This window comes from Aspergillus viridinutans (genome assembly GCF_018404265.1).
Source record: "Aspergillus viridinutans IFM 47045 DNA, scaffold_5, whole genome shotgun sequence".
NCBI lineage: Eukaryota > Fungi > Ascomycota > Eurotiomycetes > Eurotiales > Aspergillaceae > Aspergillus > Aspergillus viridinutans.
Window position 1 is genome coordinate 1,282,714 of NW_025091221.1, and position 27,462 is coordinate 1,310,175.

At 50.0% G+C, this 27,462-nt stretch overlaps 12 protein-coding genes across 12 annotated transcripts; 7 read left to right on the forward strand and 5 right to left on the reverse strand.

Annotated features, from left to right (window-relative positions):
- Positions 1-340: 340 nt before the first annotated feature.
- Aspvir_007364 (WD40 repeat domain-containing protein) lies at positions 341-3,062 on the forward strand (the record flags this gene model as incomplete). The annotated part of the gene is made up of 2 exons (XM_043270546.1): positions 341-1,118; positions 1,423-3,062. 2 exons carry the CDS (start codon positions 341-343, stop codon positions 3,060-3,062), a joined length of 2,418 nt encoding a protein of 805 aa, XP_043126481.1.
- Positions 3,063-3,754: 692 nt separating this feature from the next.
- On the forward strand, positions 3,755-4,372 carry Aspvir_007365 (uncharacterized protein; the record flags this gene model as incomplete). Its single annotated transcript, XM_043270547.1, has 2 exons — positions 3,755-4,035; positions 4,117-4,372. The coding sequence occupies 2 exons, from the start codon at positions 3,755-3,757 to the stop codon at positions 4,370-4,372; spliced, it is 537 nt and encodes a 178-aa protein (XP_043126482.1).
- Positions 4,373-4,756: 384 nt separating this feature from the next.
- Aspvir_007366 (WD40 repeat and Utp12 domain-containing protein) lies at positions 4,757-7,363 on the reverse strand (the record flags this gene model as incomplete). Its single annotated transcript, XM_043270548.1, has 2 exons — positions 4,757-6,746; positions 6,804-7,363. 2 exons carry the CDS (start codon positions 7,361-7,363, stop codon positions 4,757-4,759), a joined length of 2,550 nt encoding a protein of 849 aa, XP_043126483.1.
- Positions 7,364-10,001: 2,638 nt separating this feature from the next.
- Aspvir_007367 (putative transcription regulator BDF1) lies at positions 10,002-12,622 on the forward strand (the record flags this gene model as incomplete). Its single annotated transcript, XM_043270549.1, has 3 exons — positions 10,002-10,105; positions 10,177-12,232; positions 12,290-12,622. 3 exons carry the CDS (start codon positions 10,002-10,004, stop codon positions 12,620-12,622), a joined length of 2,493 nt encoding a protein of 830 aa, XP_043126484.1.
- An 871-nt stretch (positions 12,623-13,493) lies between these two features.
- Aspvir_007368 (uncharacterized protein) lies at positions 13,494-14,843 on the forward strand (the record flags this gene model as incomplete). The annotated part of the gene is made up of 4 exons (XM_043270550.1): positions 13,494-13,637; positions 13,744-13,842; positions 13,905-14,479; positions 14,546-14,843. 4 exons carry the CDS (start codon positions 13,494-13,496, stop codon positions 14,841-14,843), a joined length of 1,116 nt encoding a protein of 371 aa, XP_043126485.1.
- Positions 14,844-15,103: 260 nt separating this feature from the next.
- dph3 (CSL family zinc fnger-containing protein) lies at positions 15,104-15,444 on the forward strand (the record flags this gene model as incomplete). The annotated part of the gene is made up of 2 exons (XM_043270551.1): positions 15,104-15,298; positions 15,385-15,444. 2 exons carry the CDS (start codon positions 15,104-15,106, stop codon positions 15,442-15,444), a joined length of 255 nt encoding a protein of 84 aa, XP_043126486.1.
- A 631-nt stretch (positions 15,445-16,075) lies between these two features.
- Positions 16,076-16,867, reverse strand: Aspvir_007370 (frataxin family protein; the record flags this gene model as incomplete). The annotated part of the gene is made up of 2 exons (XM_043270552.1): positions 16,076-16,351; positions 16,490-16,867. 2 exons carry the CDS (start codon positions 16,865-16,867, stop codon positions 16,076-16,078), a joined length of 654 nt encoding a protein of 217 aa, XP_043126487.1.
- Positions 16,868-17,310: 443 nt separating this feature from the next.
- Aspvir_007371 (uncharacterized protein) lies at positions 17,311-18,894 on the forward strand (the record flags this gene model as incomplete). The annotated part of the gene is made up of 1 exon (XM_043270553.1): positions 17,311-18,894. The coding sequence occupies one exon, from the start codon at positions 17,311-17,313 to the stop codon at positions 18,892-18,894; it is 1,584 nt and encodes a 527-aa protein (XP_043126488.1).
- Positions 18,895-19,142: 248 nt separating this feature from the next.
- Positions 19,143-21,419, reverse strand: Aspvir_007372 (SNARE-binding exocyst subunit SEC6; the record flags this gene model as incomplete). Its single annotated transcript, XM_043270554.1, has 1 exon — positions 19,143-21,419. One exon carries the CDS (start codon positions 21,417-21,419, stop codon positions 19,143-19,145), a length of 2,277 nt encoding a protein of 758 aa, XP_043126489.1.
- Positions 21,420-22,234: 815 nt separating this feature from the next.
- Aspvir_007373 (mitochondrial 54S ribosomal protein uL30m) lies at positions 22,235-22,519 on the forward strand (the record flags this gene model as incomplete). The annotated part of the gene is made up of 1 exon (XM_043270555.1): positions 22,235-22,519. One exon carries the CDS (start codon positions 22,235-22,237, stop codon positions 22,517-22,519), a length of 285 nt encoding a protein of 94 aa, XP_043126490.1.
- A 614-nt stretch (positions 22,520-23,133) lies between these two features.
- Aspvir_007374 (sphinganine-1-phosphate aldolase DPL1) lies at positions 23,134-25,084 on the reverse strand (the record flags this gene model as incomplete). Its single annotated transcript, XM_043270556.1, has 4 exons — positions 23,134-24,145; positions 24,207-24,340; positions 24,396-24,873; positions 24,990-25,084. 4 exons carry the CDS (start codon positions 25,082-25,084, stop codon positions 23,134-23,136), a joined length of 1,719 nt encoding a protein of 572 aa, XP_043126491.1.
- A 702-nt stretch (positions 25,085-25,786) lies between these two features.
- Positions 25,787-27,429, reverse strand: hcsA (homocitrate synthase; the record flags this gene model as incomplete). Its single annotated transcript, XM_043270557.1, has 5 exons — positions 25,787-26,741; positions 26,799-26,866; positions 26,930-27,010; positions 27,079-27,308; positions 27,372-27,429. The coding sequence occupies 5 exons, from the start codon at positions 27,427-27,429 to the stop codon at positions 25,787-25,789; spliced, it is 1,392 nt and encodes a 463-aa protein (XP_043126492.1).
- Between the last annotated feature and the right edge of the window lie 33 nt (positions 27,430-27,462).

Genomic DNA, 27,462 nt, shown 5'->3' on the forward strand with positions numbered 1-27,462 from the left:
TACTTATGGCTTTGTGTTTTGCTAGCGGCACGATATTTCATTCCTTTCCCATAGCTCTTATCGGCCCACATAGTATATACATATTGTCTCTCGAGCGCTTTACAGAATGACCAATTCGACATGTCGCTCTTCAAAAAGCTCAGAAGTCTCTGCAGCAAGCAGCTTCTTGCATGATACACGATCGACAACCCAAGAACGCGAGTCCATGCGATTAGTCGACTCTGCTACCATTCCTTTGCCTCTATCTGACACATCAAGTGGACCTTGGGACGAAGTACAATCTCTTTTGCCTTCCTTCGAGAGGCTCTCCATTAGCTCATTTGCTTCTGAAGGTTCATGCATGAAGAACCGCAGGCAGCAGATCCCCAATAGCACAGACGGATTTGGAGCTACGACACATCTGCCCACAGTCGAAGAGACCGCTATTGAGAGAGGTCGCGGAAGATTTAGACGGACTTTCAATGGTGTTGTAATGGCAAAGGGCTCTAGGAGCCCGAAATCTCCAGACAGATTCATCCCTTTGAGAGAATTCATTGATCCTCCGTCCACACCGTTGCGAGTGGGAAAGCCTACGCAGAGCCTGACCCCTGAAGAAAAGCTTCTGCGACAACGCACACCGAGGTCGGATCCCTTTATGCCTGAGCGGCTGCGCAGATCTGCAAGTGTCCCGAGGATACAATCCGGGCGTACCTTCAGCCCTCACTATATTCCCCACCTCATCAACGGCTCAGCTATCAGGAGTGGCAGTGAGTTTGGACCACGGGACCCTCTCAGACAGGTCAGCGCTGGGGCCGTATGGAGCGTCGGTGGAACGTCTGCCATGCTAGGTAGACAATTTATAGGGATACCTGGTAACACGAGAGGGCGTCTTGCGAGTCGAGCGACCGCTCCAGTGCATACGGCGAAATTTTTCTCTCAAGCTGCGTCGTCTGAAGAGCCAGAAAAGCACGAGTCGAGAGTAGCTCTTGCTTTGAATATCGACCCGATAGTCAAGATACTGAAGTGCAGGCTATGGCCTCTGCTCGAGTCCAAGCCGAGTCCGTCTCGCCCTGATTACGAACGTTTCTCTCCGTTAACATGGAAAGGCAGTGCCTGGAAAAGGGGAGAGGCAGATCAATGTAAGTCAAAGAATTTTCTTTCTTCCTTTAGTGAAACTTCAATGTTGGATGAGACAACCTCAATGATGGGAGCTATCATTCCAAAATCTATGAAAGTATGTTAGCTTATGGGACAATGCCTGATGCCACCCCTTTGGCACAAAAAGATACTTGTGTTTATCCGGGTCACTCACATATCAAAGTTTTTCAAAGATATATAATACCACAAAATTGTTCTTTGTAGAATCCTTCGATGAGGTTTTGACAACGGGGAGTATCGGCTCTCCAAACCATCTGCGGAGGTGCTAACGTTTGTGCCTGACAGGGACGTCGACGGGTGCAAAAGACGACGCTGAGAGCATTGTACCAGCACGCCCATTCCGGATCCTGGACGCTCCTTATCTTCGCGATGACTTCTATTGCACAACGCTCGCGTATTCACCTACCTCTGGAGTTCTCGCCGTTGGTCTTGCCCACCGCGTGTATGTTTGGTCGGAGATTTTTGGCGTGCTGTATCCCCCGTTCGCGGACCATCATCCCTCAAATTTCGTAATCTCTCTATCTTTCTCATCCGAGAGCGGAGGCAAAGACATCCTGGCCGTCGGTAGGCGAAGTGGGCTGGTCACCCTCTGGAGTGCTCCTGAAGCCGAGCCACGCTATGAAATTAGTCATCCCAACAGTGTCACTTCCGTCGCTTTCAGGCAAACAGTGACGCGCAGGTTCTCTGAGCGATTCCACAACGTTGAAGTCAATACAGAGGACCTTGCTGTCGGCGATGAACTTGGCAACATATGGTACTACTCAGTAGAATGGCCCAGTGAGGAGATTCGAGAACAATTTGGTTGGAACGGTGCGATCACCCTACTTGCCAGAATCTCCGCACATACTCAGAGGATTTGTGGTATAACCTGGTCTCCAGATGGGGCCTACTTGGCCACTGGAGGAAATGATAACGCGTGTCTAATCTTCGAGCTCCGTGACCTCATGCCCTGGCGACAGCTCAATCGTACAACGAAACCTTGTAAATCAGCTCAAACTTGCCAGTCGATAAGCGTGCAATGTCAGAATGCATTCTCATATCTTTCTGCAAGCACAAGCAAGCGACTATTCAGGCGGCGTGACTTTCTCAATTTGCTTCCTTCATGGTCTCACTTTCGCCTCGGTTCTTCGCAAGCATCACTCCTTAAACACACCGAGTCGCTCGCCTTGGGGACTGAGAGAACGGTAACGATACCCCCAAATAGGCAGAAGCATATATTGGCTCATGCGGCAGCCGTCAAGGCAATTGCCTTTGCGCCATGGCAACCGTCTCTCCTTGCCACTGGAGGCGGCTCTAACGACCGAGCCATTCATTTCTGGCACGCCCCGTCTGGGGCGTGCCTGGCGACCATCAACGTGTATGCGCAAGTGACAAGCCTTATTTGGAGCAAAAGACGAAGGGAGATTGTTGCCACTTTTGGGTTCGCACAGCCAGAGCACCCCTACAGGATCGCTGTCTTTGCGTGGCCGAGCTGCGAGCAGATTGCTGCAATCCCGTGGGGTCCGTATGGCACTAGTTGGGATGGGATAAGCAACGCTGGTGCAGTTCATTGTGGGCGCGCTATCTGCGCTGTGAGTTATCCAGGAAAGTCACATATCCTTATGCAGGATCTTCTCGATCGTGCGACCAGCATCTCGTCTTCAGCGTCCACGGTCCAGCGCAGGCGAGGGCAAAGCGAACCGTACCGCCGTACGTCGCACCCTATTCAATTACGACCAAGCGCAAAAGAAGGAGGCCTATGGTGTCCTCGCACGCTGGATGAGGGATGCATTATCGTTGCGTCAAGTGACCAGACTGTCAAATTTCACGAGGTGTGGAGCGGGCCAAAGAAAAGTACGGCGGCAGCTTGCGGTCCTTTCGGAGGAAGCCAGATTCTTGAAGGACTTGAAGGGCTGGAGAAGCCCGGGGACGAAATCATCCGATAGTTGGGATCTTTCTCTTGTGGGAATGCCCCCTGTGTTCCAGTTCTGGTGCGATATAAATTCATATCGACGAAGGCGGAGGACAGTGATGAGAAAGTTGTTCATAGACCAGAGACGAGTAAATATTTTTAATGTATCCTTATGTATCCCTATTCAATGTCCAATGGCCATATTCTCCTACCTACCCTGGCCGGGGCTTATCCAGTCCAGAACCAGACCAATTAGATATGCGGTTCCTTTCCAAACGGTCTTGGAATGGTCGATCTTCCGATAGTAGTGTCGATCATGTTGTGTTTGCCCTGTGCACAATAATTACGCAGACAGCGTATACTCCGTACTAGTCCCTAATTTGTACCAGCCCTGCCTGCCGGTTGTTCGAGATTGAAGTATACGGAGTAAACAGGCCGAAGGTTCACCTGTGCACCATTCAGCAACTGCCGAACACAGTATTAGGGCGATAATTGGGCCTTGTCAATCTTCGCAAGGATTGACTGGGCATGCATGCCTCATCTCGCGTCCTTCTACTGGCTCAAATAATAATCAGACAGCATGGATCGACATTCCGCACAGATCAATAGCGCAATTCAAGTGGAAGACTTGTCTGGCTTGGTTGAGATTGATGGAAAGTGATACTAAAAGCTTAGGTCTGCGATTTACAACTAACAATCAACTTACCCACGCAGCCTGTCGCAACCATGGTGTCCCTCTTGCAGGTTGTGGCATCCATTCTCCCAGGTGCCATTGCGACCACAGCCGTGGCATCTGTGCCTACCACCCTCAACATCACGGTCATCGGCGCCCGAAAGAACCAGTCGACCCTGGAATGCTGGTCAATCGAACCGGGTTTTGCTTCATCAACTCAACCAGGTATTGCAGGCAGCGCTTCGCTCTCCCTGGGACCTGTAGGAGACAACGCGACCTACAGTATTATTCCTGCTCAATTCGATGGTGGGATACACAATGCCCCCGCGAGACAGTATGTATCATTTCCAGCCTATCCTACTTATGTCCTCTACAAAAGCCACATAGGAACGGAGCGTTGCTGATTTGAGGAAAGATGGGTGGTTTTCCTCTCTGGACTGGCACACGTCACTTTGCCCCATTCGGATGACGAGGCCTGGATACTGGGGGGCAAGCATGGGATGATTCTGGCGTTGGATACGGCGGATGTTAGTGCGGATGGGCATTATACGGAGTATCCAAGCGATGAAGCGACGGTCGCGCTGGCTGTGCCTTTGAGGGAGGAGGATAAGGAACCAGCGCATCGTGTGTTATATCAGGGTGCTTGTAAAGCGACAGAGGTTGATTTTTGAGGGATGGTTGGTTGCGGGTGCCCAGGAAAGAGAGTATATAAGTATCATTACCACCGTGCAGACCAGTCATATTGGCCGAGGAAGTCATGATCGGATAGTTAAGAACTCGTATGAGCCTCATATGCAGGATGATTAGGACCAGAAGGAATCTTGAGATTAGGTGCAGCATATACAATAATCTAGGTAGTAGCTAAATGTATACAGCGAACAGTGTGACCTTCCACCTTCTAATGCAATCACAGTTGGCGGCCATAATCCAGAAAAAATGAAAGTCTCTTTTACTTTTGTTCAAAAAAAATATCCATCCACATAGCAACAGGTCACAGAAAATTGAGAAACAAGGACCAGACACGAGAGCCCAAAGCGGAAGAATCAGGGTATTATCTATCTCCTTCCCGACTTCTTCTCTTTTCCTCCACTACCGCCAAACTTGGCTTTCTTGGACGGTGGGGGTTGCGCAGAGAGTCCAGCGTCATCCGACTCGTCGTCTTCGGTGTCGGCGATGAAGTCTGCCATCGAGCCTGCACTTTCCGCATCATCATCGTCCTCGTCGTCCTCGTCCTCCAAAGATTCCTCAGCATCAGAAGAACCAACCGACTCTTCCGCCTCAACGTCGAACACGTCTTCCTCGTTCTCATCCTCCTCATCGCTGCCTTCATCCTCTTCATCATCCGACTCGTCCCGACCGGACTGCTCACCGTCAATCATAGACTCGTCCTCGTCGTAGGTCTGATCGCGTATCGACTTGGTCCGCGGCGTTACTGCGTTCTTCGCGGTGTCGGCATCGCTATCCTCATCCTCCAACTCTTCCTGGCCTTCGACGTAAATGACATTGTCCTCATCCTCGCTGTCCATGCCCTCGGCTCCGCCGCGGAGGGACTGTCTAAGTCCTAGCTGCGCATGCAACATGTCGAGTTTTCCCTTGAGCAACAGCAAGGAAGACAGACTCGACGAGCGCTGGTCCATAACCTTGAACAGGGTAGACATCCGCTTTAGCAGTTCTGGCTTGCCAGCGAGAGCGCCACCATGAGCAACACACGTCCACTGTACCCACACGAGAAGGTGTCCGTACCGGCCCGGGCGAGATGAGAGACGCTCGGCCAGCTTCTGGAGCAGAGTGGCAGCGAGCGACGAGTCGAGACGTTGAATGGTTTCACGGACAATGGTAAGATCACCAGTATGGAAGCATGATTCGAGCATTCCATTGTCGTTCGTCTTGAGCGACTGCGTAAGGACCGTAGACAACGTGACGCCAGAGGTGATCTGCTGCACCGCTGCGCTGGGTTTTCCAGGGACGAGAGATCCAATACGGACGTCATCCTCAAGCTCGGCTTCCACATCAATTTCTTCCGAAGCATTGGCCCGCAAAAGCTCGCCAAAGGATGGCTCTCCCGTTTCGTCCTCTTCTGCATCCTCTTCATCTCCGGCTTCTGATCGCATCTCAACGTCGCTATCTGCATCCTTCTTCTGCTTCCGCTGCCGAGACCCCTTCTTCTCAACCGGCTTCTTCGCATCATCGTCGTCGTCCTCCGAATCCTCCTCACTGTCGGCCACTGTTGCATCCGCCCTGGTGTCTTGCATCTCGACATCATCCTCCACGAGGTCCCCTTGTTCGACCACTGCTCGAGATTCATCGACTTGCGTTTCACCTGCGGCTCGAATTCCATTCGTTGTAATCGAGGCAAGAACCGAGCTAGACTTGGTCTTGACAATCTTCTTCAACCCGGTGAAAGCTAGCTCCTCAGTATCCATATCAATACAGTTGATGCGCTCAAAGACCGGAATAATGCCTCCTTCGGCCCAAACAACTAGAATATCAGTTCCTTGGAAAGTTGCTGCGACGACAGGTACAGAGGCATCCGAAGTCTCAGACTGAGTGATCTTGACTGATGACTCCGCCCGCCTCGTGAGCTGCCTTCCCCTCGCTTTGAGACTGGTCTTGGAGCTCTGATCCTTTGGCGGCACGAATGGTCTTGTGAAAAGTTCAATAGTGCCATCTTCGGTCACAGCTGCGAGGATTTGCTTCTCCATCGCCAGAGCGTCATCTGGTCTTTGTCCTGAACCCGAAGTCAACGCCAATGATGATACCTCTGTATCTGCAACGAGGTTCAACACAAGCTTGCGGCCCTCAACGTCAAAGACATTGATGTAGCGATCGCCATCAGAGGCAAGAAAGACAGCTGTCGCGAGGGATTCCGTGGAGGAAGTGATAATTTCCCGAATCTGGTTCCGCATCGCTGGGAATGATGCTGTCGATTCATCCCCCTCAACGTCGATCAGGTAGGGCGTTTGGGAGGCGCAAACGACGGGCGGATTGGAGGGCACGGGGCGAGAAAGGGTGCTATAACCTGTGGATGCTGGTAGATGAATTGTTCTACAAATCATTGTCAGTTGGAGTTATATTGAGGCATCAATGCGTTGAAGAACCAACCTGGTACTCTTTCCGGTGCGCAGATCCCATTGCACTAGTTTGTTATCACCACCAATACTCCAACCTTCCTGACCCGGTCGGTTCGCAGTGAACTTAAAATCCACAACACCTTTGTCATGTACACCATCGAGTGCCCCCACAATCTTGTCTTCGGTAGGCGAGTACATGCGGATTTCGGAGGCGTTTGTACCAAAAGCAACAACTACATCCCCTTGCTCAAATCCACTGCTGGCACCATTGACATCAGAATGGCGCTTCCGCTTCTTCTTCCCTTGCTGATCACGATCTCTTTGCCTGCTAGGGAAATAGCCCCAATCTAGAGATGTGACAGTCTCCTTGGGACCTAGGACATGTTCGCATTGTAACCGGCCGGTATTTGTGTCGTGAATTCGGAGGTGCTGAGCATCGAGACCCTGAATAACAGAGGCAAAAAGCGCCAATTGATACTCAGAGGGTGCAAACGACGCTTTCAGTATCGAAGACTTATTCCCGGTGTATGTGAGGCCGGACACTGCGGGCGAAGTCTTCGAAACGGGAGGGCGAGAAGCCTTTTTGCCCATTTTTGGCAGAATGTGCAGGTAAAGGTGACTCAAGACAGACGCCAAGAAGTATGAGGATCAATGCAGACCTGAACTTTTTGACCTTGTCGAGCTGCCAACGGTCGCCGTATCTGGACAGTGTTACTGAGGAGGAAAAAAAAGTTCTGTAGAGACTATATTGCGCTAGACCGTAAACGGTCTAGTGTCTGCGAAGTTCCACGATCAAATGTCTTATCTAATCCGCTACTGTCCGACGAAGTAAATACTGCTCAAGGATTTTAAACAAAGTTCATTCAGCACGAGTATGAAGAGTGCTATTTAGGTCGCCTTCGCCAGATGATTTCTGAAATATCAGCGGAAGAAATGGCTGTGAATTGTCACCTGCCTAGGCCTCAGCAGAACATGATTACCTTTCGTTGCTTGATTAAAAATTTCAGTCATGCTTGTCTTTACCCCCCAAAAAATTTAAGACCGCGCCCATGAGAAAAGAGACTTCATCGTCTCCTTCACTTCATTTCATTTCACAATGAGGGCTCATGACACTTTTTTGGCAGATTTCTGTTGACCTCGACATCAAGCAACAGCATCAGACCACCAGTGCTATTCATACGTTTGACTCCTCCTGAATCCGTTGAACTATGCTGAGCACGTTAATGCAGTCAGCCTACTAATCACCAATTATGACGGACCTTTCCGAGCAGGAAGCTGTATGTTTCCAACCACCCTGTTTCAAGACAACCTGATAAACAAGCGTTCAGTCAAAGTCAGGGAAGGCAGCTCAGACACGGTCATCTCCAGTTTCCAATTACGGTACAATGTGCTTTTCAGGATGGGTTCTTCGCTGGATGTTGATTGTCAAGGCTGCGGCAGCGCCACAAGTACTCTCGGCTGCATTTGATACGGAGCCATGGACTCTTGCTGTTCAGGAGAAGTAGGTGTGTTGAGTCAAATCCTCCTTTAGTATGCCTTCATTGAGACATACTATCTGGGTTTACTACGGTACTTACCTCTGTCATGGTCAGATATGTCCATATGAGCGATTGCCAGAAAAGGAAAAGGGCCTTGGGCGACTCTTGTTTACCTTGCGCAATCTGTGGTACCTCTTGGCATCAGGCGGTCTTGCATCATTATGTGACGCGCTAGGCCTGATACGAGCTACAAGCCTACAATGCAGGGGGATGGAAGGAAGGTTGACTCAGGGCTCAACCCTGACTTCCATAATCAGAAGGCGGGCAGCACATGGATCTTTCCCTGACTAAGCCTCAGCACAACTCTTTCCAAACCAAGGATTTTGTGAATGTGAATGCCTAACAGGATTGGGTATGTCATATCTGTCCTCCCACTTGACTAAGGTAGTTTCGGCTCAAATTCATCCATTATCTCACACAACTGAAATGGCTTAAAGAGTCTGCAGTTAACTCACTTTATTACAGCCAGATTAACTCCTCTTGTTCTGACTTCTTGTGTAGCTTGTTTTGATCCATTCGACCCAAAAAATTTTGTGATCATTTTAAGAGTGTCTTTTTCGAAGATGGATGATGGTTCCGACAGAAAAACTTCTGGTACAAAGGTCCCACACTAGACTAAGCCACAACCAATAATATATCAGATCTCGTAGAACGCGTCATCGCGCAACCAATCAGCGACCGCTAAATGGCTTGAACTAGAATTATTGGGATTAGCGCCACCGATGGGGCTAGCGGCAGAGGACGGACGAGCGCGACGCGGCCGTTCGTACTTAAGGATTCTAGCACCCTCCTCGGATTTTCTCAGTCTCTGTTTCTGGAGCTGAGCTGAGAGCTGCGTTGCACCCGCGCCTGGTCACGCCTGGCCCTTCCTATTCACCTTGACCCTTATCTGTTCCCCGTCTGCCCTGCTGAGTGCTGACCGCCCTTATTTATTAATATTTCATCATATTATCTGCGTATCCTCGGTTACCGCTGTCACATTCATCAAGTTACTACCTCTTATCATCACAACGCGTATTTCGCGACGCGCTCTCACATCATAATCCCAGTTGCAGCCCCCTGCACCTACTTATTTCCTGTCAAATAACTCTTATTTCTGAACGCACCAAGCTTCAGTGTTGACCTGACCCCCATTCTGCTGAACGCTTTTCTTTTCCTCAGGTGTTGACAGAGGCACGTGTCAGAGAACTGTTACGTGAAGATCACCTGATTCTCAGCCTTTCTCTGACTCCTCTTTTGGTTGATGCAAAGTTTGTCCGCTTTGCTAATCTTCTATCTCTCCGCTTCTCCTACGACTTTGCCTCCAGCTTAGTCAAATTGATTTGCCGCCCACGTGACTGGTACTCAGTTACCGCCTCTTGGCAATATAAATTCCTCCTTGTCGCATTCTCCACTTCCGACCTGCGCTAATCTTCCTCGTTTTTGTATCTTCCGCAACACTTCTCGGCGTCGCGACTCTTTGCGACCGCTAGAAGCAACACTTCTCCTTGTGTCTTCTGTCATCTAACCAGATTTTCTGCTTGACGGGTTACCGAATCGAATCATTTAGTCTGTGTTAGCGCAGAGAATACCTATTCAGTGCATTATTGTCGTTTGTCGCTATCTAAACTCCAACTGAGAACAGCCTCTTCCTGCTCCGTTAGATCCTTGTATTTCGGGCTCCCCAAGAAAGGTGATAACTGTTGTCCTCAATGGCGACGCCGCCTCCCGAGGCTCCTCCTGGTGTCAAGGAGGACAAGCCTCAACTGCCGCCGTCGCCAAATGGTGCCTCATCTGTTGACATTGGTCGCACAAGGTACGTTTTACAATACTGAGTTCTGTCACCACGTTGATAAATCGACGAGCTCGCTAATTTCCTAGAAGTAGCCCGCATAATCATGTGACGGAAGCAGCGCCGACCAATGGTACGAACGAAGGAAATGACAAGACCGCCGCGGTGAATGGCCACGGTACTGAACAGCCATCGTTGACGAATGGCGCCGGCTCCACGGTGTCGCCCCCAAAGTCACCTACTCAACCACCTGCGGACGTCCCTGCACCATCGACAACGACACCAACGGAGAACGAAGAAGAGAAACCCCTTACTTCCACGTCTACGGATGGACCAAACAAAGAGCCAAACGGGGACAACTCTGTTCCTAATGCGCCTGTGATACAGGAGACGGGCACAACTGTTGGTACAAACCAGGCCTCACCGCAAGACACGGAGGCATCGCAAGATGTATCAAAGCCACCGACTGATTCGTCGTCCGATGCCAAGGTGGAGAATAATGGACAGGATGCTGGCGTGAAGACCGAGCTGCCTCATCATCCTACTAGTGCGAGACTGGACACCATGCCCGGTGATGACGCTTCTAGTAAGGCGCCAACTGCACCAAGTCTGCATACTATCGACCAAGACATGCCTGACGCGCCAGATGTTCCAATATCTCCGACGAAGGTATCCCGGGAGCGCGATGCAGACGGCGATGATGAGCCCGCTGCCAAACGTACCAAGTTGGAAGATGAAGGCTCAGCTGAGGTCAAGCTTCCTGATCTGCCCACACCTGTGACCGAAGCACCTGCCCACACCACTGTGAATGGTGAGGCGACCATGACTAAGGTCCAACATAAATTCGTCCTCAAAGGTATTCAGAGTTTGAAGCGCATGAATGATGCTCGCTTCTACCGCGAACCTGTTGACCCGGTCAAGATGAACATCCCCCATTATCCGCAGATTATCAAGCATCCTATGGATCTTGGGACAATCGAGCGCAAATTGAAGAATAATGAGTACAAGACTGCTCAGGCCGTCGTGGACGATTTCAATTTGATGGTGCAAAATGCAATTACTTTCAATGGTCCCGACCACGTGGTGTCACAAGAGGGATTGAAGCTCAAAGGCACATTCGAGAAGCAAATGATGAACCTACCCAAGGCTGATGAGGTTGAAGAGAAGAAGCCGAAAAAGGTTTCCACCAAAACTTCAGCGGCCCATCGGGAACCGCGCACTAGCGTTGGGACGTCTACAGCTCGCCCGACCGCCACTTCCCCTCAGGCCACGACTTTTGCTCTTGGACCAGAAGGCCTGCCTTTGATCCGTCGTGACTCTACCAATACTGATGGCCGTCCCAAGCGCTCGATTCATCCACCCAAGCGGGATTTGCCTTATTCCACCAAGCCCAAGAAGAAGAAGTACCAGTGGGAACTGCGATTCTGTCAGGAAGTCTTGGATGAGCTCCACAAACCCAAGCACTACAACTGGGCTGCCCCCTTCTACTTCCCTGTGGATCCGGTTGCACTGAACATTCCGACTTATCACAGCATTATCAAGAAGCCAATGGATCTTTCCACTGTCCAGTCCAAACTCAAGACTGGCCAGTACGAGAATGCCAAGGAATTTGAGGTTGACATGCGTCAAATATTCAAGAACTGCTTCAAGTTCAACATCCAAGGAGATCCTACCTACATGGCCGGTCAGAGATTCCAGGAGATATTCGAAAACAAGTGGGCTCAGAAGACACGTTATCTAGAGGCTCATGAACCCCACCCAGAACACCAGAGCATTAGCTCTTCCTCCGAAGAAAGCGAAGAAGAGGAAGATGAGAGCGACTACGACAACGAGAAGTTAACCATGCTGCAGAAACAAATTGCTGAAATGTCACGTCAAGTGGAAGCGATTACACAGAAGAAAAAGAAGACTCCACCTGGTTCGAAAAAGCCTAGCAAGTCTAAGTCCGGAAAGAAGGATTCGAAGAAGAGCGGAACCATCCCCTTGGGCAAGAAGGACAAGAAGACTTCCTCCAAGTCATCCAAGCCAGAAAAGCAGCGCTACGTCACTTATCACGAAAAGCAGATCATCTCGAACGGAATAAGTAGTCTTCCGGACAAGAAGATGCAGGAAGCCCTCAAGATTATCCAAAGCAACGTTCCAGCTTTGAAAGTGAGTTTGAAACTTTCACCGTCATCTCAAATGGTATGTGCTAATGTTTCATTTCAGGGTACACAAGAGACCGAGATCGAACTTGACATCGATGAGCTCCCTAATGAGGTTCTATTGATGTTACTGAAGTTCGTCAAGAAGAACGCCCCGCATGTCATAGAAGAGGAGGATATGACCGCTTCTACTGCAGCAAATATGGCTGCTCCAAAGCCAAAGAAGAATAAGCCTATGAGCAAGTATGAGCAAGAGGCTCAGATTAACATGCTCGAGAGCAACCTCTCTCGTTTCCAGGGCGGTGGCGGCCGTTCTCCCGATCCTCTCCCGTCTGTGGAAGCGAATGAAAGTAGCGATGATTCAGAGGATGATTCTGAAGAAAGCGAGGAAGAGTAGGCCCTTTGTCAGCTCCAACTCGCGTGAACTTCATGACGCCCTCCTGTGGCAATCCATGATTAGTTACTCGTCAGCATTTTCCCTGAATCGACGCATGACTTTTGAGATTCTGTTATGCCCTTTTAGCGACTCGTTTTGTCTTGGAAGTCAGTCCGGTCTTGAAATCAAGTCCTGGACTCTCTGTACATAACCATCTTACTCTCGTCTTCCGGGTTCGAACCTTGTGTGTTTTTCCCCCTCTTTTTCTTTGCCTTTTACTATTCTATCGGGCGAGTCTGCGCAGGTCCAGGGAGCGAAAGCCACAATTCAGGATCAGCTCACGTGGCGGATGGCTTGAATTGTTTTGAGGGTCAGCAACATGGCAGTTTCTTCTACCCATTACCTTGTTTCTATGATACCACTTCATAGCTCTCGTGCTCGTACTTGTGGTTCCGTGGTTCATGGTTGAGGGAACAATGTGTCACCTCGCAGAATTCCAAAATTCCCGAAGTCGGCCATAGAGCTTTGAGAGAGGAAACTTGGAACCAAGGCACGAGCGTACTCGTCTACGTGAGTACTCAAGAGTGCTCGGGGCTCGCAGGACGCCGCCCGGATTCGTTGGGAAAAGATTATGGCGCAGCAGATACATGTATGATTACGAAAGAAATGTGAGAAATGAAAGCGCAAAAGCCTCGAAATCCGACCTTTCTTGTACTGTTTTTTTGACTTGTACCTAGCTGTAGCCTGTGCCTTGTAGTTGCAGTTACATCCGTCATCCTCCGTAGTCACGGGTCGGCCTGGCGGTAACGCGGAAGCATGGAAAGATAGGCAGGTGATTTTGCAGCTTTGTTTACACATCTTGGGAACTTCCGACTCCAAGCCAGTTCCGAAAATGATACCACCCTGCGACCCAGTTATCCTTGAAAATAATCCCCAATTCGGAAAACTCTATCAGCATTTGACAACCAATTTACTCAATGCCGATGGCTCGACACGGGCCAATGATGAGCAGCCAGCCAGAAAAGCAGTACTGGAAGTACGTTCAAGGCGCCACTTGACTTGAGCATTGGCAGCGTGGATGAAAATGGCCGTGCAAGAATCAAATACGATGCAGATTTGACCCGTGGTTTTACTGCTTTTAGGAACTGAGAAGATGTCGAGTGCGAAGCGCAAGCAAAAAGATCAAGCAACAGACGCTACAGCAGCTGGCTTTTGACGCCGACAGTGGGTTGCCGGATGATGTCAGGATAGAACTTATCTGAGTCGAAATATGCGTTAGTTTACTAAAAGTTTGTTTGGACAGTATCGCGACCCTCTCGCCGTGATTACCCTCTACCTGGAATCGTCCCCTAGTCGGCTTGACCTCGAGGATGGGGACGACCACGAGAGCGCACATTCTCATGCTCTATCCCTCCTAGCTTCGGATATTGACGCCTTCTATTCCATCATTCCTGCACTAGTCATACCTTTTTCGAACGCCTTGTCGTCCGCCCTTGAAGATCTCCGAGCAATTGCGAACGCCGGAAAGAGCCCAGATTGCGCGGCGTCTGCACCTGCGATCCCGCATACATCTACATTGCCTACACGGGCTCGTGTTCGAACAAGCCGTAACCAATCCAAGGCGAAACCACAGGCTCCTCTCGCATCACAGCTCCGCGAGCGACTGCAAAACCTGCGTCAGATACAGTTGTCGCAAATACCAGCTGCTCGTGCACGGATGGCGATAACAGCGGCAAAGGTCCTGGAAACACGCGCTGAGATACTGAAGCATACGGTTGTGTTACTTGAGCGCGTAGAGCACGGCGCGCTATCCAGGGCTACCAAGGCTAAGGCTGAACATCTTGCTCTGGTTGCGCAAGGCGTGGAAGCGAAGCTAAGGTATGTTTGATCAAAAAGATTATTCCGCATGATGACAAGGTCCCTTGAAACTCATGACTTCGAAAGTATAATGAAACTAGACACTGCAGCAACACTCTATACTCCCGAGGTTGTTACTGCCCTTGACCGATACCGCCAGCATCTCCAGGAGACTCGTGAACGACTGGAGGAGAAACAAGGAAAGGTTCTTGAGGAACTGAAAGCGTACGAAGGTGTGGACTCTGCTGAGGCTCATGAGCCTTCTGCTCGTAGCGACAAAGAGCATTTTGAGTCTGGCCCGATGCGAGAGATCGCACGACGGTACGGATCGCTCATAAAAGAGATCGAGGCGGTGAAGTTGGAGATTCAGAGATTAAATGTCTAGGAACCCTTTTACATTGTTTGGAGATACCCTTGCCCCTGAAGAATACAATGCCATTCATTCAAACTTGTGACGTGAGTAGGACACTCGCGTTCAGTTGCAGAGTCGTGACTTTGGCCCTTATCTGACTCCCCGCAGTCACATGATCGACCCACTAAAAGTTTTCCCGTCATAAAGATATAGACTGCTTTGAACTTTGTCATTACAATAGAAATATCATAATCTGACTCGCCAGCGCACACGAGAAGAGACGGTCGCTCAATATGGCCGACGAAGCTCTTTCCATCTACGACGAAATCGAGATCGAAGACATGACCTTCGACCCAAATCTGCTGATATACCATTACCCGTGCCCCTGTGGCGACAGATTCGAAATCGCAATCGATGACTTGCGCGACGGCGAAGATATTGCTGTTTGCCCTAGTTGCAGCTTGATGATTCGGGTTATCTTTGAAGTGGTATGCTCGCCAATTTCTGCCTCGACAGAATCATAATTCCTCAGGATCACAGAATATGGGTCGCTGACAATGTTTTCTACTTGCAGTCTGATCTTCCCAAAGATGATAATCAGCCGGCACCAGGTGCAGTTTCCGTGCAAGCGTAAATCCGCCAGAGACAGGAGATATTATCAAGAGGACACAAGGTCTCTCGTGCCGATTCCTGAAACGCCGCACGAGTTACTGGTAGCCCGTACTCCAACTTACCGAACCGAAACGACCTCCCTCGGAATCACGATTCTTGTACGTTGATGGAGGATATAGGAATCACGCCACAATTGCAGCCGTCGGGCCTTCGTGGCTTTTTCTGGTTTCGCGTATCCAAGTCAATGCATGTGCGCACACTGCGAGCGACTTTACTGTTGACTACAGTGTGTTCGTCACTGTCAGGACACTTTGCCTTGAGGCAAAGGGACATCACTACTAGATCCGACCCTGGCCATGATAAGGGTTGACCTAAGTCACGTCAAGTATGACATATATGGGCGTTTTGGTCGTGAAGAAATCTGGCTCTGGGAGGAAAGAAGATCATTATGCTGGTGAACTTTCGATTCATGATTGTATATCTGCGCAGCAAGTGAATATACACTTGATGCGGGTCTTCACATCGTTTCGATGGACGAAACTGAAATGTTGAACAAGATATCCATATCATATACCGTAACCTCTTCATCATAAAATATGGTAACCTTAAACATCGCCTGATTATCCACATACTCCTTCTTGGCCACTCGACAATTATTTCTCAAATTCGGTGTAGACGTCCTTTGCAATGTTCAACGACAGCTCCGCATTCAACAGATCCGTTAAATTGGATCCGTCGCGGAGGTAGATCCATTGTCCATTGCCGAAGGGACGTGTATCCTGCTTCTCATGCATTCGGTCTCCTTCGACGACCCAGTCGTATCGCTTAGGGCCGGAGATTGGCGAGCTGAGCCAGATCTGCTTGTTCGGAGGCTGCTTGTTCAGGACATAGGTTCCTACACCGGGAAGTGAGATATTCATTACGCCAGCCTAGATTTAGAGGTCGTATATCGAACCGCGAGTTAGCCAAAGATGTCTTGCAGATCACAAGGGCGGTATGAGTTGCCTCGGAGAGGAAACGGAAAAGAAAGAAGAAAAAAATCTAGAACGCAGGCCCGCAATACGCACACTATATTCTGCCTCGATATCAGATCCCTCCTCCTGGGCCTTCTCCACTTCATTCTGAACCACATTGAGATAGTACTCCGCGAATTCGTGATACTGCGCGTCAGTCAATGGCGAGGGTTCCGTGACATGGGTGGACGCGCCGGTGACATTATTCGATTGCGGGTTCGGGGCGGGAGGGTCTGCGGAATCAGGGAAGATGCCCTTGCGGATGCAACTGGTGGATTGGAACCCTCGACGGGATGCCTGGGGCGAGTGGCTGACGCTGTTCAATCGGGTTTGAAAATGTATGGCTGTGGGCGCCGTTGCTGAGATCCGGCCTACACGGAGAGAAGGACGGGCGGCGGAGACGACAGCAGATCGAGAAATGCGCGAAAGCATTTTGGGTGATTTTCGAGCTATACAGCTGACCTTCAATCGACTATAAAGGGGATGCGTGAATGCCGAACAGGGCGAGGATGGAGAAGGTTACGGATGAAATGCGGAGGAGAAACGAAGATGCGCGTCATATGTCATAGTCTTTCCTCGATGCAGCTTAGCTGTGGATAGCTCTACTTGAGCTTCCTTTCATCCGTATCTCCATGTCCTTCAATCAGCTGATGACTCTGATTTATGTCTATTCCTACTCATTGTGGTAGTATCTGATCATTTATCACTATCTTTTCGCATTTGGGGGACATATTTTGGCTATGGCGAGTTTCCATATGACACTTTACTACTGTCCTCAAGCGGCATAACTCTTATCACATATGAAAACCCTCAGGCCTTTTAGGCCTCTGCTTCAACCATCAACAAGCCCTTTTTCCCGTCTTTGTCATTGGAACATGTCCGAGAAGAAGAGAACTGGAGCACCACGGACTTTCCCTAAGAGGGAAAAGAGGCCTCCTCTGACACACTTTCTGTGCCTTCCGCTGGTGAACGACATCTCGCTACCTCAGCTGGAATCTTCTTTATCAACATTCAAAGCTGCAATTCCGTCGGTTTCACATTCAGACGACAATGGGTCCATACAACAGCAAGTTTCCGCTGAACGGCCGCTCATCCCCGATGGCGCGGTGCGTCCCGTCGGCACTCTCCATCTAACGCTCGGGGTGATGAGTCTTCCTAGGAAAGAACGGCTGGAAGAAGCAATCGAGTTCTTTCACTCACTTGATTTGGCGTCCATAATGCATGAGGCAGAGGAGATTGCCAAGAAATCTAGGCGGTCCCGGAAAAGAAGTTCGTCGCCTCGACATCAGTCTGACTTCACAGGCGCAGTGGGAAAGCGTGAGGAAAGTCATCCATCAAGACGACTAGAGCATGAAGGTGACTCTGCTTCCGCCATCGTCCCACGAGGCACCTACGAGCCATTGACGATTTCTCTCGAATCCTTACATGCGCTTCCGAGGGGGGGCGCGGCTACGGTCCTTCATGCCGCTCCTGTGGATTCCACGTCTCGCCTCTATCCCTTTTGCGTGCTGCTGCGGAACAAGTTCTTAGAAGCAGGGTTCTTGCAGGGCGAACATATCAAGAACAAGCCAGGCTCAGATGACACTGAGCCCCAGAAGTCATCCAAAGACATAGAAATGGACACCGGCGACGCAACGAGTACAATACACCGAGCTGAGCCAAATCTAGATCAAGGCCATCAATCACATACGGATACCCCAATCGAGAATCATACAACTCTTCTTCAAGAAATGCCCGTGGATTTGGCGGACGAGTCCGCACAAGCACATTCGCAAACTCGCGAACCCATCACGACCACGGTCGTCACCTCCGCGCAAACGAAGTCTAAGCTCAAAGCTCGACCGCTTCTCCTTCATGCTACGGTAGTGAACACTATCTATGTCCGTGGTCGACGGCGAGGAGGAGGCCCTCAAAACAGCGGTAGCCGCCGAAACAGTCAATACACGTTCGATGCACGGGATATCCTTGCTCACTACCGAGACTATTACCTTGATAGTCAAAGGGTAACGCCGCGGTCTACTTCCATTACAGTGACCTCTCACCCCAAGGAAATAGAAAGGCAACAAATCGGTAACAACAAGACTGGTACCGAAAGTGGGTCAGATTCCGCCAGCAGTAAAGACGGCAGTGGCAGCGAGTTTCGCAATTCACCCCCGGAAAAGAAACAGAAAATGTCATCTATGAAGAGGGTAGATGCATTCCCGTTCCTCTGGGCGAAGGACTTCCCACTAGAGACAATATGTATATGTGAGATGGGCGCAAAGAAGCTTGATCCTGACGATAGTGGGATGAATGCACGTTTGGGAGAGAAATACCGAGTTGTGGCAGAGAGAAGCCTGGATTTCACATATGCGGGGGACTCGAAAGTCGCCGAGGGCAAAGCTTGCCACCAGGATAACCAAGAATCTAATGACGCTAGCAGCAGCGATGGGAGCGTTGAGGGCGGCGTCAAAATATAGAGCATTCGAATGGCCTCTATATATACTATAATCAGGGCATGCTCATTAGAGGAATCTCCTGTCGTACTGACATTTGAGATCCGCGCCTGAGGTATTTACCCTCGAACAAGAAAGACACCAAAACGCCTCGCTGGTAGGATATCTCCCCGAGAGATCCAATGACAGATGACAAGTCACGGTGCCACCATAGAATGGGAAAAAAGCAAACACCTTCAATGCCTTCAACTTAGCCTGGCAAACCAATAGCATCACCGCACGCGGCTCATGAGCGTCTCTGTTCCCCTTTCTATTGACAATTCCGCCGCCTTTGTTTTGATGGCGCTGATCATGCTTCTCTCGAAATCATCCCTAGTCCTCAGCACTGCTTCAACCCAAGACAACTGCAAATCCCAGTATTCCGTTTTGAAGTCCTCGTAAACTGCAACCAGAGCCGGACCTTTCTCTGCTTCGAGTAAACGGAGAAGCCAATCGACCAGCCGCCACTTCTGCTTGATCGGAGCAAATGAGTCTGGGTATTTCTGGAAGAAAGCAAAGACTGTAAGGACGTCATCCTTGAACTTGTCGGTGTACGGATCGACGTGCCGCTTGAACTTGACCCCCTTGTTGCGGACCGATGATAGATATCGGATCAGAAGTTCGTCGGATAGTTCTTCAGCCAGGATGTCGGTCAGGGAAGGATGGAGAACGGCAGCGTAATCGGTCATGTAGTCCTCAAAAGTTGAGGTAATTCGCTTGATGGCAAAGTCGCCATACCATTTTTGGGTGAAGAAGTCTGGGATAGTGGTGCGGAAGTCGACAGCGAAGACGAGTTCGACGAACTGAGTGAGACAATACGTACTCAAGTCCACATAGCCGTCCCGCAGAGCGTCGAGTTCAGGTGTGGCTCGTGAGGCCATATACTTCGGATCCACGGATGGCTCGAAATCGCGCTTGAATTTGCTCAAGTATCCCAGCTGCCCCGATTCGTCATTGTCGTCAATGCAGGCGATCTGATCGTTGGCAACGGCAATGAGCCAATCCTGCAATAGCTGGAGGCCTTCAAGTTGGTCGCCGCCCACCGCCTTATATTTCCCACATTCCTCGTCAATGAGCATCTGCCAGTTCGTTTGGCGACTCTTGAGCACTCGGAACATAGCATCAATGATGCCCTCAACAACATCTGTCCGAGAGGAAGCGCCGGAAGCCACGATCTGTTCGTGCAGCATACGCCACATATCTGGAAGGGTCTTTGTACGAAAGTATCCTTCTGCGTTGGTGTCAAGGGAATCGGGAATGCGCTCGACGAGTCCTTTCCTGTCTGTTTCGGTGATACGATCCATCCATTCCTCCACAGCTTTGATAATGATGTTTTGCCACTGTCGGATGAGCTCAGGCTCACGGTCGTCAAGAATGTTCGGTTGGAGCTCGGATTGCTTCCAGCCGAGCTTCTTCATTTTCTTATAATACTTTTCGCTCCAGTGAAGTATCGCAAGCAAGTTGTCTGCCGGTAACTCAGGGTCATTGATGAGCTCGATTAGAAAATCATGCATCATTCGGTGATAAATATTCGTATATGTTTTGTAAATCTTCCACTTTTTCGGAAGCAGCGCTTGCATGCCTTGCTGAACGGAAAAGAGGTCGTTGAAGTACCACTTGAAGCTCTTATCCAGATTCTCAGGATCGTCCAAAAACGCCTCCTTAGTTTGCAGAAACTGGTTGTCCGCATACAACTCGATTGCTTGCATAAGTTTCTCTTTGTAGCCACGAACTGTTTTAGGACCAATGTTCATGGACTTAAACCTGCCTGCCAGGTCCTGATGATCCTTTTGTGCCTCCTGAAGAGCGCGCACCGTCGCGTCATTCTTCTCCTCAGTCATGACAATCACACCCAGCCGAACAACCATACTCCGGTTGTCTGACTGCACTAGCGGAATGAGATTCATACAAGCGGTTCCGAGATGCTCATCAAACCATTCAATGACAGAATCCAGGCCTTGAAAGTAGTCTGCCAACGTCGCTTCGCTGCTCGGATCCTGAGCCTTGCGAATCTGGTCCATTGCCTCGTCCCGAAAATCTCTCAACCGCGAGATCTGCATGTGCACCCGTAACAAATTCGGCTGATTCTCGAGATCCTCGTCATCCTCTCGCAGAAGCTCCTCGACCTCAGCAAGGTCAGTACTGAAGTTCTCCAAGCCCTTCTTCATCAGCAAGGTTGCTTCGAAGTTCCGCTGTACTTTGGCCAATCTATCAATCCGCGAAAAGTCCTCGACGCTTGTTTGTGATTCCGCACACAGCTTGTCTATAGTCTGAAGTTCGTCTCTCGTCTTCGTGACCTGTCGCTGGCCCTCGGTTAAGGCATTGATACTTCGTTGAACTGTTTCCAATTGATGCCGGAGACCTTCCCGGAGTTGTGAGTCAACTGCTCCCTTCTTTCGCGAGTATTCGGCTTTCAATCCGGCAATCTTATCCAGGTCTTCTGGGTGGCGCAGAATTTCGTCTAGCCGGGGCATGGCCAACGCGCCGTCTGAGTCTCCTTCTCGCGCCATGTTGCTAAATACCTAATTGAGAAGTTATTATCAATGTCCGAGTGCGCCCCCTATGCGCTGTTTTGCTCTTGGAGGGGCGTTCGAAGGATAGAGCAGCGCGTAAATCGAACCGAATGTCGACTTAGTATGTGAGACTTAGCAACCTCAGAAGAATGGTAAGTCCAATACAAAAGTGGACAGAGCAAATACAGCGCCCGAGACAAACGTAGCGAAGGATAAGCGCGCAGCGTTCCTATCACAGGGTGTCTATCTGAAAGGAAGTGGACCGTTTCGACTGGAATCTTAGATTATGGAATCCACAGCTCCTGTTTTGGTTTCCATACCCAGATTGCTGATTGCTGGACGCAATTCCCAGCAGCAGCCCATAAGCTAGACACCGTGCTTTGATGAATGCAAATGACGGGGAGTACCTCTCACCTAAGTTACACATGAAGTCCACCCGCCCGCCGCTTGGGACACTGGCAGAACATAATACACGTGACTCTCCGCCTGGCTGACCGACCATATCAGCAAAAGAAAATCCCGCTATTTTGCGGACAATAGATATCAAGCTAATCGAGATAATTGAGCGGGCGTGGAGCGTAAGACTCTTTATGCCAATCTGAAGACTTCACTCGTTTCCTCGCATAGATTGTCCATTGCGATTCTTGAGTTGTTGCGGCTTTTCGTTGAGAGAAATTTCCGCGAGGCCATTGTTGCACTTCATATCGAACACCGCAACTACAAGCAAAGACAGCAGACACAAGCCAATTGATTCCACATTCCGAGCGCTCCAAAACCGACAATCCGAACAGAAGAATCATATACCCATCAACATGAGCTACTTCCGTGTCACCCTCCTCCGCTCCGCCATCGGTCTCCCCCGACGAACAACAGACGTCCTCAAGGCCCTCGGACTCAAAAAGCGCATGGCGACGGTCTTCCACCCAGTATCGTCATCGGTAGCTGGTCAGATCATGAAGGTCAAGGAACTTGTGGAGGTGCAAGAAGTCGACAGGCGGCTCACAAAAGAAGAAGTCCGTGCTGAACGGAGACCAGATCCCGGATACTATGTCGAGAAGGCATCGAATGAAGAATGGAGCGAGAATAGGTCGGCATAGAATGCGGGTCTTGCTACGAACTTTTTGCTTTATTTCTCGGCCATGTGAGCCGGCTGGGATGTTTCCGGTTGTTTCGTGTGAAGGTATTGATTTCCTAAGCATATGTGGGCGCCTTTGAAACGGTGGTTTTCAACATCTTCGATGCAATCATTATGCATTGAAGCTTCAGTGCCTACTGTGCTGATGCTTGAACACCATTTGCGGCCTGAAGAAACGTTATATCTTATCTACACTTCCTCTCAAACCTGGCCATGTTTGTTCACATGGCCAACCCAACCCTGTATCATCCTTCTCAACGATTCATGTATTATACATATCTTGTGCCAGCATTGTTATACCAGGATGTCAAATTGGTTGTTACCCCCCCTTTTTTTTTTTATTGTATTGGTGTTGTGTTACTGATTTTCGAAGGTCTGATGAGAAGAACAATTTGTACGGTCATATAATGTATAAACAGTAACCTGCTTGAACGCCTTGAACGCCACTGCCGTAGCTATCTCATTTAATCGGAAACCCAATATCTCAAAGAATCCGAGGTTCACAGGTGAGGAAACGATTCAACGTTTTGAGCGACCTGCGAAAACCATGGCAACCATCCAATCAAGTATGAACCTTTAGGCTTTATACAGGGTGTCCAGGAAGCCTTCAGCGAGACGGCTGACAATGCTCTTATCGGGAATGCTGCCAGCAACACCATACAGTGCGGATGTGTCGCCACGCTTGAGCACATACGACTTGCCCTGCCGCTTCCTCTCCTCGGCCTTCTCTAGCTCTTTCTCCACCGTCTCGACCAAGTCGGTGGTCAACTTTTCGACTGCGGCCGCTGTCGGAATTGTGAATGCCACGTGGATCGCTGGGGGAGACTGGAGAGCATTTAGGTGCCAGCCTTTGGCTGACAGACCATCAGCGACGTCGTAGATATCAATGGCACCGTTTTGACTCTGGAACGCGACCACGCTGACCATGGGCTTCCCGACAATACCGAGATTCTTGGACAGAACTGGATGTTCTTTGATTGATGCTTCTAACTTCTTCGCCGCGCCCATGATTTCAAGGCAGCTGTTGATGTAGCCAGTCTCACCAACGCTCATCAGACTGGTCCAGCAGCCTGCGATCAGAGCACCTGGCCGAGATCCTGCCACGGAGGGAGACGCATACACACCACCGGACCAATCAGGGTAAATGAAGTACTGGTAGCTGCGGTATGTCTTGTTGCGGTAAAGGAGCACGGAATTGCCTTTGGGTGCGAAACCATACTTGTGTGTGTCCACACTAATACTAGTTACGCCCGGAAGGCGGAAATCGAACCCTCCTTCTTCCTCATAAGGGGAGGGAAAGCCGGCCTTCTTAAGGAATGCAATGACGAAGGAGCCCAGACAACAGTCGACGTGAAGAGGAATCTTGTATTTAGTCGCAAGTCGGGATAGAGCAGGGATGTCATCGACAATTCCATGAGGGAAATTGGGCGCGGAGCCAACCAGAAGAACAGTATTGGGATTGATTAGGCGCCGCACAGCAGCAATATCAACCTTGTACTCCGGAGCTGGGCAGGGAACGCGGTGAAGCTTCATTCCAAAGTAATTGCAAGCCTTGTAGAATGCAGCATGGGCCGTATCCGGAATAATACTACATTGAATGTTAGCAATTCAATCCCCCCCAGCAGTCCGAGGCATAGGACAAGACTCACATTTCAGGTTCCTTCACACCTCGTTCTGTGAATGCCTTCTGTCTAGCCGCCAAGCAGGCCATAAGAATACTTTCGGTACCTCCGCTGGTAGTGACACCGGCGCCATCCGAAGGAGAATTAAACAAGGCGAGAACCTACAAATACTCCATATTAAACAAGCACGTCATCCAAACAACGTCGAAAACTTACCATGGCAACCACTTCAGCCTCCATCTTGCGAACGCCAGGGAAAACATCTGGGTGGATGGGGTTTGCGACGCCAAACTGCCCAAAGGCCTCCGTTTGAAGCTTCAACAGGTCCTGGCCACCATGGTAGACGGCTCCACTGACGCGTCCGTCTTCCCAGCGGGTATGCTCCATGTTCGCCAGTTTATCGAGTTCGGCGCGAATCTGCTCGGGCGTCCACCCTGTCTTGGGCAGAGTCAGATACCTAGTGACACCGGGGCCACTGGCCACTAGTTTGTTCTCGAGATTCTCGATCGCTGTTGAAACCTGCTTGTCGACCTGGCCACGTACTCCGGGGGTACGCAGAAATACGGAATAGAAGAACAGCCGGATTGAAGCGTAGACATTACGGATGCTGCCAATGATGCCATAGCCGCGGAGAGAGTAATAGGTCTTGCGAACATAACGGAATAGAAAAAGGATAAAGATGATATTCCGAAGTCTGTAATTCGCGTATCCACCGTGTTAGAGTTCGGGTGTCAATGCTCAGATACGGTCGCTCCATGATCTTCCCTATGGGCGGGGGACCGGGAATGATGGGTTGCTTCGTCCACTTACAGGTCGAAGTTCAAGGCCGCCAATTGCGCATTGGGAGCCCTGCTGTAGCCAAGCAGTTTGTTCTGCAAAGCAACAGGAAGAACCGAGGAAGCCATTTTTCAGACTTTTTAGGAACCAGAAGAGAGTGGATGAGGATAGGTCACCTCTAGGTAAGTGATGACGATGGTGGATTAACTAACTGGAGGAGAGCGTGGCTAAATCAGATATTCCGGGAAGTTGACCGCGGAGACTAAGGAGAGCGCCAGTCGAAGCTGCCTCGGTTCATCTTCCACATGTTAATCGTGCCAAATAATGCCGAATGCATCATCAATCATCACTTTGGATCAAGCAACCGCGATCGATCTGATCGTGGAAAAGTGCATGGGCAACAGCAACCTAGCTATTCCCAATACTAATAAGAGAGCATCGACATGAAACGACACTAGTGGGGGCCTTCCCCTACCATGGAAGCTTGACAATCTTACTATCAACAAAAGGATGACACTAGAAAGGATAATGCATTTGACCTTTGAAAGGCCTGCTAGCTATATACAGCTTAGAGAACCAACGCTCTCCTTAACACCAATCTCCCTTTTTTTTGAGGGACAAAGGAAGACTTTTGAAAAACCCGCGTAAATATGAACATCCCAAGACATACCGTAACATACCAAAAAAAGAAAGAAAACATCAGATCATGACGGGAGGAAATCCAGAGCTTCCTTGTGAAACGCTGAGAGAAAAACAGAGAGTCAAAATTCTAAACAAATTTCAATCAAGAAGGATGGGATCGAACAATGTTCAATACAATGGCGTATTGCTTAAGCAATAACACCCGAGCCAGCAATCTCCTTCTCCTTGGCAGCGAATTGAGCTTGCTCTTCAGCTGTGAGGTCAAGAAGAGGCTTGTTCTCGCCTGACTTGAGGTTGCGGTAGTAGGCACGGATGATGCTGTCAGCATCATCAACGGCAATGGGACGGATATCAGCAAGAGCCTTGATCTTGGCAGTGCACTCCTTGTACTGAGCATCGGCCATCTCAATGTTGAGCTGCTGAGCACGAGACTTGATAGCGTTCCAGCCCGTCAAGCGCGAAGCGAAGTGGACGTATCTAGTCATACCGAAATCGGCAGGGTTGATAATCTCGTATGTGCTGGGGTTGTTGAGAATGGCCTTGGCATGGATACCGGCCTTGTGGGTGAAAGCGCAGAAACCAGTGATGTAGTTGTTGAAGGGAATGTTGACTTCAACGGCAGCGGCAACCAGATCCTCGATGTCCTTTAGCTTCTCGAGCTTGTACTTGCCCTTAACGTACTCGGGGTCGGCGACCATCATACGGGCCATGAGGCCACCAAGGGGAGTGATACCGTTACGCTCACCGATACCAAGTACAGAGGTATCGATGTGAGTGGCACCAGCCTCCAAGGCGCAGTAAGCGTTGGCGATGGCACACCCGGTGTCATTGTGGAAGTGAGTTTCAATGTCACAGCTAACAACTCCTCTCAACACACGGACAAGTTCGTAAACCTGGCGGGGAGAAGCGCAACCGACAGTGTCGGCGATACCAACACGGTTAACGCCAACCTTGTCGACAGCGGAGTAAATGGACAGGAGGTCAACGAGGTCAGAACGGAACGAATCCTCGCTGGAGAACCGGATCTCAATGCCCTTGGACTTGACGAATTCGATGACTTCAATGGCGGTGTTCTTGATATAGGTCATGTCCTTGCCGTGGGAGTGGTCCCGGAGATAGGATGAGGTTCCGATAACGACGTCACTATATTAAGAAAATGAGAATTCAGCCATGATTGTCAATCATGGTAGGCACACTTACACTCCGTCAACACCAGTCTCGACGGCAACCCTGGCGTCGTCCATGTGGCATCTGATGTGTGTGAGGATCTGTGACAAAGACACTTTAGTACTAATGCGAGTTGAGATCGGGATTCAGGGTAGCGAACGTACCTTGGCCTTCAGGCCAAGCTTGCAGATAGCCTCGCAGTCCTTTCTTGACTGCTCGGAAGCACAGGGACTGGTGAGCTCAATCTATATTGCACGTCTTGGTCAATGCACGTCTCCCAGCAACATGTTAACTCCAGCTGGCTATGACTCACGTAGTCGACACCAAAGTCATCCAGAGCCCTCGCAATCTCAATCTTCTTCTCGGTGTCGAAGAAGGCGTTGGCGAACTGTTCACCTTCACGAAGGGTACTCTCGATAATCTTGAAACGAGAGACATTGCTCAGGAAGTCGGTCACGCCGACGTTGTGGCCATAAGGGTTGCGAGAAGCCGAAGGGTGAGGGTTTTGACGGGTCTCGACGGCAGTGAAGCCGGGGTGAGCATCTGGGGAGAAGGGAGATTAGTCCGGATCAGGCACGACATTTCTGTGTCCAGGTGAAAAAATACCGGTGCCATTGGCGCCGTTGGTGTGCCCATTGGGCTCATTGTCTGCACCGGGGCACATTTTGTAAATTGAGAGCGGGGTGATTTCTATTAC